The following is a 12,331-nucleotide window of genomic DNA, read 5'->3' on the forward strand; positions in this document are numbered from 1 at the left end:
AATGTATGCTATGTCTTCTAATGATGCTGCCTAAGGGAAGCATGTATAATGTAAACAGAATTGGTCCTAGCACTGAACCCTGTGGAACTCCATAATTAACCTCAGTGTGTGAAGAGGACTCTCCATTTACATGCACAAATTGGAGTCTATTAGATAGATATGATACAAACCACTGCAGTGCAGTACCTGTAATACCTACAGCATGTTCTAATCGCTCTAATAGGATATTATGGTCGACAGTATCGAACGCTGCACTGAGGTCTAGCAGGACAAGCACAGAGATGAGTCCACTGTCAGAGGCCATAAGAAGATCATTTGTAACCTTCACTAAAGCTGTTTCTGTGCTGTGATGAGCTCTGAAACCTGACTGAAACTCTTCAAATAAACCATTCCTCTGCAGATGATCTGTTAGCTGTTTGACAACTACTCTTTCAAGGATTTTTGATATGAAAGGAAGGTTGGAGATTGGCCTATAATTAGCTAAGACTGCTGGGTCTAGAGATGCTTTTTAAGTAAAGGTTTAACTACAGCCAGCTTGAAGGCCTGTGGTACATAGCCGATTATTAGAGATAGGTTGATCATATTTAAGATTGAAGAATTAATTAATGGCAGGACTTCTTTGAGCAGTTTTGTAGGAATGGGGTCTAAAAGACACGTTGATGGTTTGGAGGAAGTAATTATTGAAGTTAACTCAGAAAGATCAATTGGAGAAAAAGAGTCTAACTTAACATCAATGGTACCAAGAGTAGCTGTAGATAATATTACATCTGTGGGATGATTACTGGTAATTTTTTCTCTAATGATAAAAATTTTATTTGTGAAGAAGTTCATGAAGTCATTAAAGCAGCAAACTATTTCTCCAGGCTAAATGATGATCCTCTAAATTTGTGACACGCCATTTCCTCTCCAGATTACGAGTCATCTGCTTTAGGGTACGTGTTTGAGAATTATACCACGGAGTCAGGTACTTCTGATTAGAGACCATAGTTTTCACTGGAGCTACAGTATCCAGAGTCGTACGTAGTGAGGAGGTGAAATTATTAACAAGATAATCAACCTCTGTTGGGGTAGCGTTCAGATAGCTGCTCTGCTCTGTGTTGGTACAGGGCATTGAAGATGATAACAGTGGGTGGATTATATTCTTAAACTTAGTTACAGCGCTTTCAGAAAGACATCTACTTTGATAAAATCTACTCTCCACCGCTGTGTAATCAATTATTGTAAATGTAAATGTTATCAGGAAATGATCAGACACGAGAGGGTTTTCAGGAAACACTGTTAAATGTTCAGTTTCTATGCCATATGTTAAAACAAGATCTAGAGTGTGATTAAAGTGGTGGGTGGGTTCTTTTACATTTTGAGAGAAGCCAATTGAGTCTAATAACAGACTAAATGCCATGTTGAGGCTGTCATTTTTAGCATCTACACGGATGTTAAAATCACCCACAATAATTATTTTATTTGAGCTCAGAACTAAATTAGATATAAAGTCTGAGAAATCAGACAGAAACTCTGTGTAAGGCCCAGGTGGACGATAGATGATAACAAGTAAGACTGGTTTCTGAGTTTCACAGCTGGGGTGGACGAGGCTCAGCATCAGGCTTTCAAATGAATTAAAAGTCTGTCTTGGTCGTTCATTAATTAATAGGCTGGTGTGAAAAATTGCTGCCACACCGCCCCCTCGGCCTGTGCTTCGAGGTTTCTGGTAGTTAGAATGACTCGGGGGTGTTGATTCATTTAAACTAACATAATCATCCTGCTGCAACCAGGTTTCTGTAAGGCAGAGTAAATCAATTTGTTGATCAATTATTAAGTCATGTACTAACAGAGACTTGGAGGAGAGAGACCTAATATTTAATAATCCACATTTCACTGTTTTACTCTTTGGTTCAGATGTGGATACTGTATTGTTCTTTCTTTTTGATTGTTTATGTTTAAGTTGTTTGTTGCTGGTTTTTAGTTTGTTTTTTGTCTTTTTGGAAGCTGACACAGTCTCTATGGAGATGGGTTTTTGGGGGGGTAGCAGGAGGAGAGAAGCTGCAGAGAGGCGTGTAAGACTGCAACTCTGCTTCCTGGTCCCAACTCTGGATAGTCATATTTTGGGGGGTTTAATAAATTTGTCCATATTTCTAGAAATGAGAGCTGCTCCATCCAAAGTGGGATGGATGCCATCTCTCCTAACAAGACCAGGTTTCCTCCAGAAGGTTTGCCAATTATCTATGAAGCCCACATCGTTTCTGGGACACCACTCAGACAGCCAGCAATTTAAGGAGAACATGCGGCTAAACATGTCACTCCTGGTCTGATTGGGGAGGGGACCAGAGAAAACTACAGAGTCCGACATTGTTTTAGCAAAGTTGCACATCGATTCAATATTGATTTTAGTGACCTCCGATTGGCGTAACCGGGTGTCATTACTGCCGACGTGAATTATGATTTTACTGAATTTACGTTTACCCTTAGCCAGCAGTTTTAAATTTCCTTCAATGTCGCCTGCTCTGGCCCCTGGAAGACAATTGACTATGGTTGCCGGTGTCTCTAGCTTCACATGTCTGAGAACAGAATCACCAATTACCAGAGTTTGACCCCCGGTGGGTGTGTCACCGAGTGGGGAAAAACGGTTAGACACATGAACGGGTTGGTGGTGTACCTGGGGCTTCTGTTTAGGACTATGCTTCCTCCTCACCGTGTCCCAGCTGCCCTCTTTCCCCAGCTGCTTGGGGTCTGCCGGGGAACAGCTAGCGGGGCCTACGCTATCTTCAGCTGCACCAGCTACAGGGGCCTGGCTAGCTACGGGTGAATGAAGGGTGCGAAGCCGAGTCTCCAATTCAGTAATCCTGGCCTCCAGAGCTGCAAATATGCTACATTTGTTACAGATATCATTACTGCTAAAGGAGGCCGAGGAGTAACTAAACATCTGACACAATGAGCAAGAAAGTGCAGGAGGGACAGGTGAAGTAGCCATGGTGCTAACGAGTCGGCTACGAGCTAAGCTAAGCTAGCGAAACAGTACAGAGACAGTGAGTGAATACTTTGGCTATAAATTAGGTAGTGAGTACACAGAAAGTGTGCTTCGGATGAAGCACGTGAAGATTATACTATGAAAGAAGAATGTATTTAAAAGTTGTTAATTAAATTGCTAAGCAAATAAGCTACTCAGAAACACCACTGTGTTTGAGCAGGAACAGGAAGTGATACTCTACCGGAGAGCGAGCGAACACCAAGTGACAGCGCCACCAAGAGATCAGATCTCTTGAATTTCATCTAATCAGAAATCCCAGTCTTCAATTAATTCAATACAAAATATTACATAGAATGCACTATACAGGTCATCGGATGTTCAAGATGGGCTTTACGTCTACCAACAACTGCTCACACTGCCAAACCAATTCACCAGACAATTATATCCACGCTCTTTGGTTCTGTCCACCAGTTCAGAAGTTTTGGCGCGAGATATGTGAAGACTTATCAAAGTGTCTGAAATGTAACATTCCAACTTCCCCCTTAGTGTGTTTGTTGGGCAGCTTAGATAATGTCACTACAGATAAGAATATAGCCCATATGGTTTTCACTGCCCTATGCATAGCCAAGAAAACAGTCCTCATGAACTGGAAAAATAAAAATAATCTTAATTCTAACCAATATAGAAATTATCTATTAGATTACATTAGTCTTGATACAGCCTCTGCCACCACATCAGATCAATTGCTCTGGGCTCCTTTGATCAGCTCCATCACCTAGTGGGGGTGGGGGGGTCATAGTTGTGATTGGTGTGGGGGTAGGGACAGGCTTAGGGCGTTGGGGGGTTCCCCAGGAGCATCTTCCTTGGAGGGCTCAACCCGGGGTAGCGGTCATGGCCAATTAGGGGCTCTGTTGGCTCTTAGGTGACGGTTTCCTCGTGGCTGTGTGCAGCAGGGCTAGGGGAGGGTCTGTGCTGACGGACGTGGGTTACTGACCTGGTAGCCTGGCTGCCCCTGGGTGGGTCCGGGACAGGCGTGAGCTTCTGGGGGCGCTCCGGCTCTGGGCTGGGGCCCTGGCCGGGCCTCGGGGGCTTCGGTCCTGGTTGGTGTGTTGCCGGGGTTGTGGGCGGGTGGGTGTATGGGGGCCCAGCCCTAGCGCAGGGTGCCGCCGGTGCATCGAGCCACCTGGGGGGCTCTTCAACTGGTGAGGGAGGTTGTCACATCTTGCAGGAGCTTTCCTCTCTTCAGGAACTCTCTCTGCAGGAGGGGGAGATACAGGAGAGGTGGAGGAAGATCTCAGCCTGGGCGTCTATTGTCTTATGTAGTCTGGAAGATGAGTGGATGATGGGGTGGGTGCAGTTTTCTCTGTGGTGGGATTGGGTGGACTGTCCTGGGCTCTGTGGGGCCGGGCGGCGCTGCTGCACTGGGCCCCGGTCCGGATGGGCCTGGGCCCCCTTTCCCTGGCGGGTCGCGGAGTATGGGGATGCCTACTGGGGTCAGCGGGGGAGCTGGCCCCAGGGAGGGGTCACTTGCCCTTCCCTTCCTTCCCTCCCCATCTCCAGCTGCCTCCCTCTTCCCGCTCCACCACAACCACCCACACATGCAGGGCCTTGGAGTAGGGGTGTGTCACCAGGGTGCAGAGGAGGCATCCCCCCCTCCGTCCCCTTCTGGCTGCCTCTGCCTCAATTTTATCCCACAACTTAGACATTCACATTACTCACACTCTCATTACACATACATATAGGCTCTTGGGGGTGGGCACGCTACACGGAATCCAAATTACCATCAGGATGTACACCTCACCCCTGGCGTCGTTGCCCACCTCTCAATTTTAAATACACGTAGACATTGAGGGCTAGCAGGAGGGGCTATGCGCTTACCTGCTGCTCTCTGGCAGGTAGCTCCATGCCCTCCTGGGTTTTAAATGCACCTTAGAACACACATACATAAACACTACAATGAGCGGGTGGAGGGAGGTTTGGAGTCTTCTCTCACCCCCGTTCTCTGCGGCCTGCTGGAGCGGGGGGGCTAGGAGGAGGAGTTGGCCCTCCGACTGGGGTCTGGAATGTGGGGCCTCCCTGCGCTGCGGAGTCGGGGCGGTCTGCTTCTCCCCACCGCAGGGAAAAGGGTAAAACCACCTGGGTCTGGGTGCAGTTCCCCCCTCCAGGGGCAAGGGTACCTAGACCCGGTTCGTAGAGTACGCTTGGGGAGTGTGATTGTGTGTACAGTGTCTCTTTATGTCTGTCTCCACGTTGGTTGAGTGTGGAGTAATTGCCTATGAGAGCATGAGGGTGGGAATAGATGTTTGTATCTGTGTGTGCCTTTATGTCTGTGTCTATATGTCAGGTTGGGTATCAGACGCCACCTCTCTGGGGACATCTCAGGCCCTCCAAGGTTTGGAGGCCTATCTCCCCCCACCACTTCCCCTGCCGGTGGCGGACTCCCTCAGACATCGGTGCGTTGGTGGTTCTTTGTGTCCGGGGATGGGAGTCCAGGTACACACCGGCTCACTCCTTGGCGGCTGCTTATCGGGGCCTGGAGCCTGGGGCTCGCTCGGGCCACTTCGGAGGTGGGGTGCCCTCGGCCTCTCGGCCTGGGGCTCGGTCACTCAGGCACAGCTGGCTGCCGGCGGAGCTCACGGGGACGTCACTGCAACCCCCCCTGGCTTCTGCTCCACAGCTGCTGAGTGACCCCTCATCTGGGACTCTCCTCAGCTCTTTCTGGGATAGTGGCGCAGCTGCCCCTCTGTTGGTCTTCCTTGGTCTCTTGTGTTCTGGGGGCCTCTGGATGTCTGGAGTTTTGATCTCCTCCATACCTGCTTCATGCCCTGGAGGACGGGGCAGTGGCCCCCCACACCCTCTAGCAGATCATTACATGAAGGAACCTTTTAAAAAACTGAATTTTGTTACAAATTCATTTTCATTTCCTCTCAGCTCACAAACACAGTCAGAAAATCAACCAGAATCAACACTAATTATAATGTCAGTGGAGAATTATTTCTGTTACTCAGTGAGTTCAGCTCTCTGACCTCGTTGGTCCAGGTTCACCACTGAAGTCTGGAACATGACCTTTGGACTGGTCACTCCTCACAGACGGACAGCTGGATCCTGCAGACTCTGCTCTGTCCTCCTCTTCCTCCATCATCATCTTCTTGTGGACTTCAGTCAGTCTGAGAGGTAAACCACAAACACTCAGTGAGTTCACATTAACAGGAGTAACTTAGTCTGACTGTTGGCAGGTTTAAGTGTCTGTGTTTTGGCCAAAGTTCTAATTGTTAGATTCTGATTTCCTTTCCTGATCCTTCTTATGAATTTTCTGTTGTGTAAACCATGAAACATAAACAAAGCATGTACAAACTCAGAAGCACTTACAAATTCCACAGAGCTACCAAGATAACTTAAATTACACAGTCGAAAGCATATATGTATTGTTTGTGTATTTATACACAAGCACTCATACGCAGTGGAGAAGCTCACTGCGGTCGTGAGTTCTCAGAATTGTCTCTTTGACCACAAGAATGACAAAAACACGGAGCGTAAGTTTGATAACATCATGGAGAAGCTCACGGCTCTCCAACGGGAGATCGAGAGACCAGTGTCGGACTGTTAGAACAGCTTTGAAATTCATATGAGTTGTTCGCACTAAAGTAAAAACCACCATCACTTCATGCGGATACCCCTTTGGCGCCAGCTGCAATTTCAGGGCTGGAGCTGAACAACAACACCCTGCTACCCCCCCCAAAATCCCATCTCCACAGAGACTGTGTCAGCTCCCAAAAAGACAAAAAACAAACTAAAAACCAGCAATAAACAACTTAAACATAAACAATCACAAAGAAAGAACAATACAGTATCCACATCTGAACCAAAGAGTAAAACAGTGAAATGTGGATTATTAAATATTAGGTCTCTCTCCTCCAAGTCTCTGTTAGTACATGACTTAATAATTGATCAACAAATCAATTTACTCTGCCTTACAGAAACCTGGTTGCAGCAGGATGATTATGTTAGTTTAAATGAATCAACACCCCCGAGTCATTCTAACTACCAGAACCCTCGAAGCACAGGCCGAGGGGGCGGTGTGGCAGCAATTTTTCACACCAGCCTATTAATCAACCAAAGACCCAGACAGACTTTTAATTCATTTGAAAGCCTGATGCTGAGCCTCGTCCACCCCAGCTGTAAAACTCAGAAACCAGTCCTACTTGTTATCATCTATCATCCACCTGGGCCTTACACAGAGTTTCTGTCTGATTTCTCAGACTTTTTATCTGATTTAGTTCTGAGCTCAGATAAAATAATTATTGTGGGTGATTTTAACATCCACGTAGATGCTAAAAATGACAGCCTCAACATGGCATTTAATCTGTTATTAGACTCAATTGGCTTCACTCAAACTGTAAAAGAACCCACCCACCACTTTAATCACACTCTAGATCTTGTTTTAACATATGGCATAGAAAATGAACATTTAACAGTGTTTCCTGAAAACCCTCTCCTGTCTGATCATTTCCTGATAACATTTACATTTACAATAATTGATTACACAGCAGTGGAGAGTAGACTTTATCACAGTAGATGTCTTTCTGAAACTGCTGTAACTAAGTTTAAGAATGTAATCCACCCACTGTTATCATCTTCAATGCCTTGTACCAACATAGAGCAGAGCAGCTACCTGAACGCTACTCCAACAGAGGTCGATCATCTTGTTAATAATTTTACCTCCTCACTACGTATGACTCTGGATACTGTAGCTCCGGTGAAAACTAAGGTCTCAAATCAGAAGTACCTGACTCCGTGGTATAATTCTCAAACACGTAGCCTAAAGCAGATGACTCGTAAGCTGGAGAGGAAATGGCGTGTCACAAATTTAGAGGATCATCATTTAGCCTGGAGAAATAGTTTGCTGCTTTATAAGAAAGCACTCCGCAAAGCCAGAACATCTTACTATTCATCACTGATTGAAGAAAATAAGAACAACCCCAGGTTTCTCTTCAGCTCTGTAGCCAGGCTGACAAACAGTCAGAGCTCTGTTGAGCCAACCATCCCTTTAACATTAACTAGTAATGACTTCATGAACTTCTTCACAAATAAAATTTTTATCATTAGAGAAAAAATTACCAATAATCGTCCCACAGATGTAATATTATCTACAGCTACTCTTAGTACCATTGATGTTAAGTTAGACTCTTTTTCTCCAATTGATCTTTCTGAGTTAACTTCAATAATTACTTCCTCCAAACCATCAACGTGTCTTTTAGACCCCATTCCTACAAAACTGCTCAAAGAAGTCCTGCCATTAATTAATTCTTCAATCTTAAATATGATCAACCTATCTCTAATAATCGGCTATGTACCACAGGCCTTCAAGCTGGCTGTAGTTAAACCTTTACTTAAAAAGCATCTCTAGACCCAGCAGTCTTAGCTAATTATAGGCCAATCTCCAACCTTCCTTTCATATCAAACATCCTTGAAAGAGTAGTTGTCAAACAGCTAACAGATCATCTGCAGAGGAATGGCTTATTGGAAGAGTTTCAGTCAGGTTTCAGAGCTCATCACAGCACAGAAACAGCTTTAGTGAAGGTTACAAATGATCTTCTTATGGCCTCTGACAGTGGACTCATCTCTGTGCTTGTCCTGCTAGACCTCAGTGCAGCGTTCGATACTGTTGACCATAATATCCTATTAGAGCGATTAGAACATGCTGTAGGTATTACAGGTAACTCCCTGAAAAGCCTTCAGTTAATCCAAAATGCTGCAGCAAGAGTCCTGACAGGGACTAGAAAGAGAGAGCAGATTTCTCCTGTTTTGGCTTCCCTTCATTGGCTTCCTGTTAAATCCAGAATTCAAAATCCTGCTCCTCACATACAAGGTCTTAAATAATCAGGCCCCATCTTATCTTAATGACCTTGTAGTACCATATCACCCTATTAGAGCACTTCGCTCTCGCTCTGCAAGCTTACTTGTTGTTCCTATAGTATTTAAAAGTAGAATGGGAGGCAGAGCCTTCAGTTTTCAGGCCCCTCTTCTGTGGAACCAGCTTCCAGTTTGGATTCAGGAGACAGACACTATCTCTACTTTCAAGATTAGGCTTCAAACTTTCCTTTTTGCTAAAGCATATAGTTAGGGCTGGACCAGGTGACCCTGAATCCTCCCTTAGTTATGCTGCAATAGAGGTAGGCTGCCGGGGATTCCCATGATGCATTGAGTTTTTCCTTTCCAGTCACCTTTCTCACTCACTATGTATTAGTAGACCTCTCTGCATTGAATCATATCTGTTATTAACCTCTGTCTCTCTTCCACAGCATGTCTTTTATCCTGTCTTCCTTCTCTCACCCCAACCGGTCGCAGCAGATGGCCCCGTCCCTCCCTGAGCCTGGTTCTGCTGGAGGTTTCTTCCTGTTAAAAGGGAGTTTTTCCTTCCCACTGTCGCCAAAGTGCTTGCTCATAGGGGGCCATATGATTGTTGGGTTTTTCTCTGTATCTATGAAGCGCCTTGAGGCGACTTTTGTTGTGATTTGGCGCTATATAAATAAAATTGAATTGAATTGAATAACGTTCTTCCCATTCTATGCAAGGCCACCTGGGTTGGCTGGAAGACTGTTTACTTAGCCTGGCAGCGTGAAGGACACTGTCTCAGCTGAACTCTGGACATATACACACACACGCACACAGACATACTTACACATGCAGATGTACACTCATCCCCCCTCCCCCTCCAAACGCCTTCGACGCTTATTCCCCTCCGATGCTGACGGTGGATCAAGGAGACCAGCGCATAGGCTGCAGGCCCGGATGTGCTGTCTACACTGGCTGTCTCTCACCCTTTACCCACCCCTGTTGCTTGTCATGTGTTTCTTTGGTGTATTAAGAGTTTTTTTCATGTGCTATGTGCAGAGGTGTTTTTTTTTCTGTTCTCAAACTGATCTCCCTGTCGGAGATCAGTCTGGGGGGAGTTATTTTTTTTCTCCTTATCTTTCCTCATGTTGTGCATTTTCCATTGTTATACCTCTCTGACCTGTCTTCCCCATGTGATGTTTTGTGTAATGTATGTATGGTCGGAGGGTAAGATGGCGCTGGCAAAGGTCGGCAGCCTTAACCCAATTTTCTTCGGGGTCAACCTTCAGGATCAATAAAGTTTTATTGAATTGAATATTCAAATAATTTAAAAAAAAGTTAATTTACCTGTTACTACCACACACCAAATCTGGGCGTTGGTACTTGCTGGCTTGTGTAGCCACTAGGTAACAAAAGCTCAACACTGCCCCTAGCATCCTGGAGCACCTGGAGTTTTTACGTGCTTTGTCTCTAGGGGCCACTGTAAATATACTTTTATTTATTCACTCCACATAAAATGTAGTGAATAAATTATAAAATACAAACAACAACTATTTACATTTCAACTTTTAACTGTTTATATTTTCAGCTTTTTCCTTTTAAACAAATTTAAAGTGAAACAACACAAAACACTGCAAACCACAACACAATTAAATATAAATTAAAATATGAAAACAAAAAGAAGATGCACTACTACTATGGGCCTGCATGAATAAACTTTCTGAATCCTTTATCATCAACTGAAAATAGTTGTGGATGATTACTATACCTTTCTAATGTGACGTTGTTGTCCCTGGCTCTCTTTCTCTCTCCCTCCCTCCCGCTGTTCCTGTGCTACAGGGAGTGTAACTACCGCCCCTCCCCCCCTCTTCCTAGCGCAAAGCACAAGGCTCGCGTGTGGAGTGAAGCGGAAAAAAAGTGCGAGAGAGAGAGAGGGTGAGAGAAAGAAAAAAAACCCACGGCTCCCGATAAGGAGCCGGCTCGCGTCGTTCACTTCAAAGATCCGGCTCTAAGAGCCATTTCGTTCGCAACCGACACATCACTGTGACAGCAGACTAAGTCAAAGAGAGAAACCTTATTTAAACATCAAATATTAACCAGCTTTACTTCCTGATCCAGGATTCAAAGAGGACATTGCACTTACTCAGCTTCTTCCCATGAACTTCTTCACTCTGCAGCTCTCTGCTGTCTGGACCAGGTCTGTGTAGAAAGAGAGAAAATCCTCTGCTTCTTCTCCGTCATCAGTCCTCTGTGTCTGCAGGCTGCGTCACATTAAACACTTCACACCAGCAAAGAGTCTGAAGCTCACAGGTCAAAGGTCAGCTGCTGCACCTTATGTGATATTAATTTGATCAATAATTAACCTGCAGCAAGTTTCTGCTCCAACTCCAACACACTGAACAACCCTGAGAACAAATCAGATGATGTGGGTGGGTCGGCAAGCTTCAGTAGATGAGCATTAAACACTTCACACTATCAAACAGGTTAAAGGTCAGCTGCCATACTGTATATAAGAATTCAACAGTATACAACCTGACTGTGGACATCTTTGCAGCCATAAACAGTTTACACATTAAACACTGAACCATAAAAGAGGCTTAAAATTGCAGCTCACAAAGCTGAGCTGCTGCACCCAGTTATGAGTTTAAATAAATCATTAATCATCATCTTTTCCCTCTCAGCACTTGGCCTTGGGGTGTTCTGACTCAGCTACACTATGTTTCAAATGTTGTAAATAAACTGGGAGTGATTTGGTTGTATTGGTTTGGTTGTTGTTTATATATTTCCATGTAGATGAATGAAGACAGATTCATTCTTACCTTTTCAAAATGACCATAAGGTGCACCACATCTATGCTTTTATGCCTCTTCCCAAAAGAACCCCAGTGATTTTCCCTTGGTCTGAAGTCTCACCTGATCTTGTGATATTGCGAGTCATCTGCCTTTAAGGCAACAAACCACTGTTACTAGATTGTATCGTATCATCTCAACATGAACTAAGATGTGTTAAGTAGTTAAATTTCTTGCAGATTGTATATGATTTAATTATGTTCATTCTAGAAACATTATTGTTCAAACTCTGGTAAATGTAAAAAGCATCCAGTTTCTCTTTTTTGAGTGAATGATTAAGAAGGATAAACAGAGTGTTTTATATTGGTAATAGTGTCTGATTCGTCTTCAGTCCATCGTCTGATTAACTTGACGTTCATATTTCTGAGGGGGAACTAAATGATTCCTCCATCATTTCTGTACTCTGTGTGTTCAGGTGCAACATTTGGGCTTCTGGTGTGCTTTTGAAACCGTGTTTTAAGTCGTAAAAAACAAACCCAGTCTTCCATGTGTCACTTTACACTGGATCCCAGTAAATTTCATTCATTTCTGATAAAGTGGAATAGTGTTCATTTAGAGAAATAAGGCAAACTGCTCAAAGGTCAGCTGTCTTTAGATCAATCATTAACCTGCAGCAGGTTGTGGCCTGATGTGTTTGTAAGAGTTTCACTTTCAGGAGGAGAAGATTTAAACGAGTCACACAAAT

The 12,331-nt window shown here is 44.5% G+C and overlaps 1 protein-coding gene across 1 annotated transcript in view; it reads right to left on the reverse strand.

Annotated features, from left to right (window-relative positions):
- LOC146389342 (NLR family CARD domain-containing protein 3-like) overlaps nt 1–11,069 on the reverse strand; it is a 55,483-nt gene extending 44,414 nt beyond the window's left edge. Inside the window, exons 1-2 of the mRNA XM_084927171.1 lie at nt 10,941–11,069; nt 5,989–6,129 (exon numbers count right to left, since the gene is read on the reverse strand). Of these exons, the coding sequence (XP_084783297.1) occupies nt 5,989–6,107 (119 nt within the window). The 5' untranslated portion in view covers nt 6,108–6,129; nt 10,941–11,069. The remainder of the gene's footprint in view (nt 1–5,988; nt 6,130–10,940) is intronic.
- Nucleotides 11,070–12,331: the final 1,262 nt, after the last annotated feature.

This window comes from Perissodus microlepis, chromosome 4, assembly GCF_051167445.1.
Source record: "Perissodus microlepis isolate ML-2025 ecotype Zambia chromosome 4, ASM5116744v1, whole genome shotgun sequence".
Lineage (NCBI taxonomy): Eukaryota > Metazoa > Chordata > Actinopteri > Cichliformes > Cichlidae > Perissodus > Perissodus microlepis.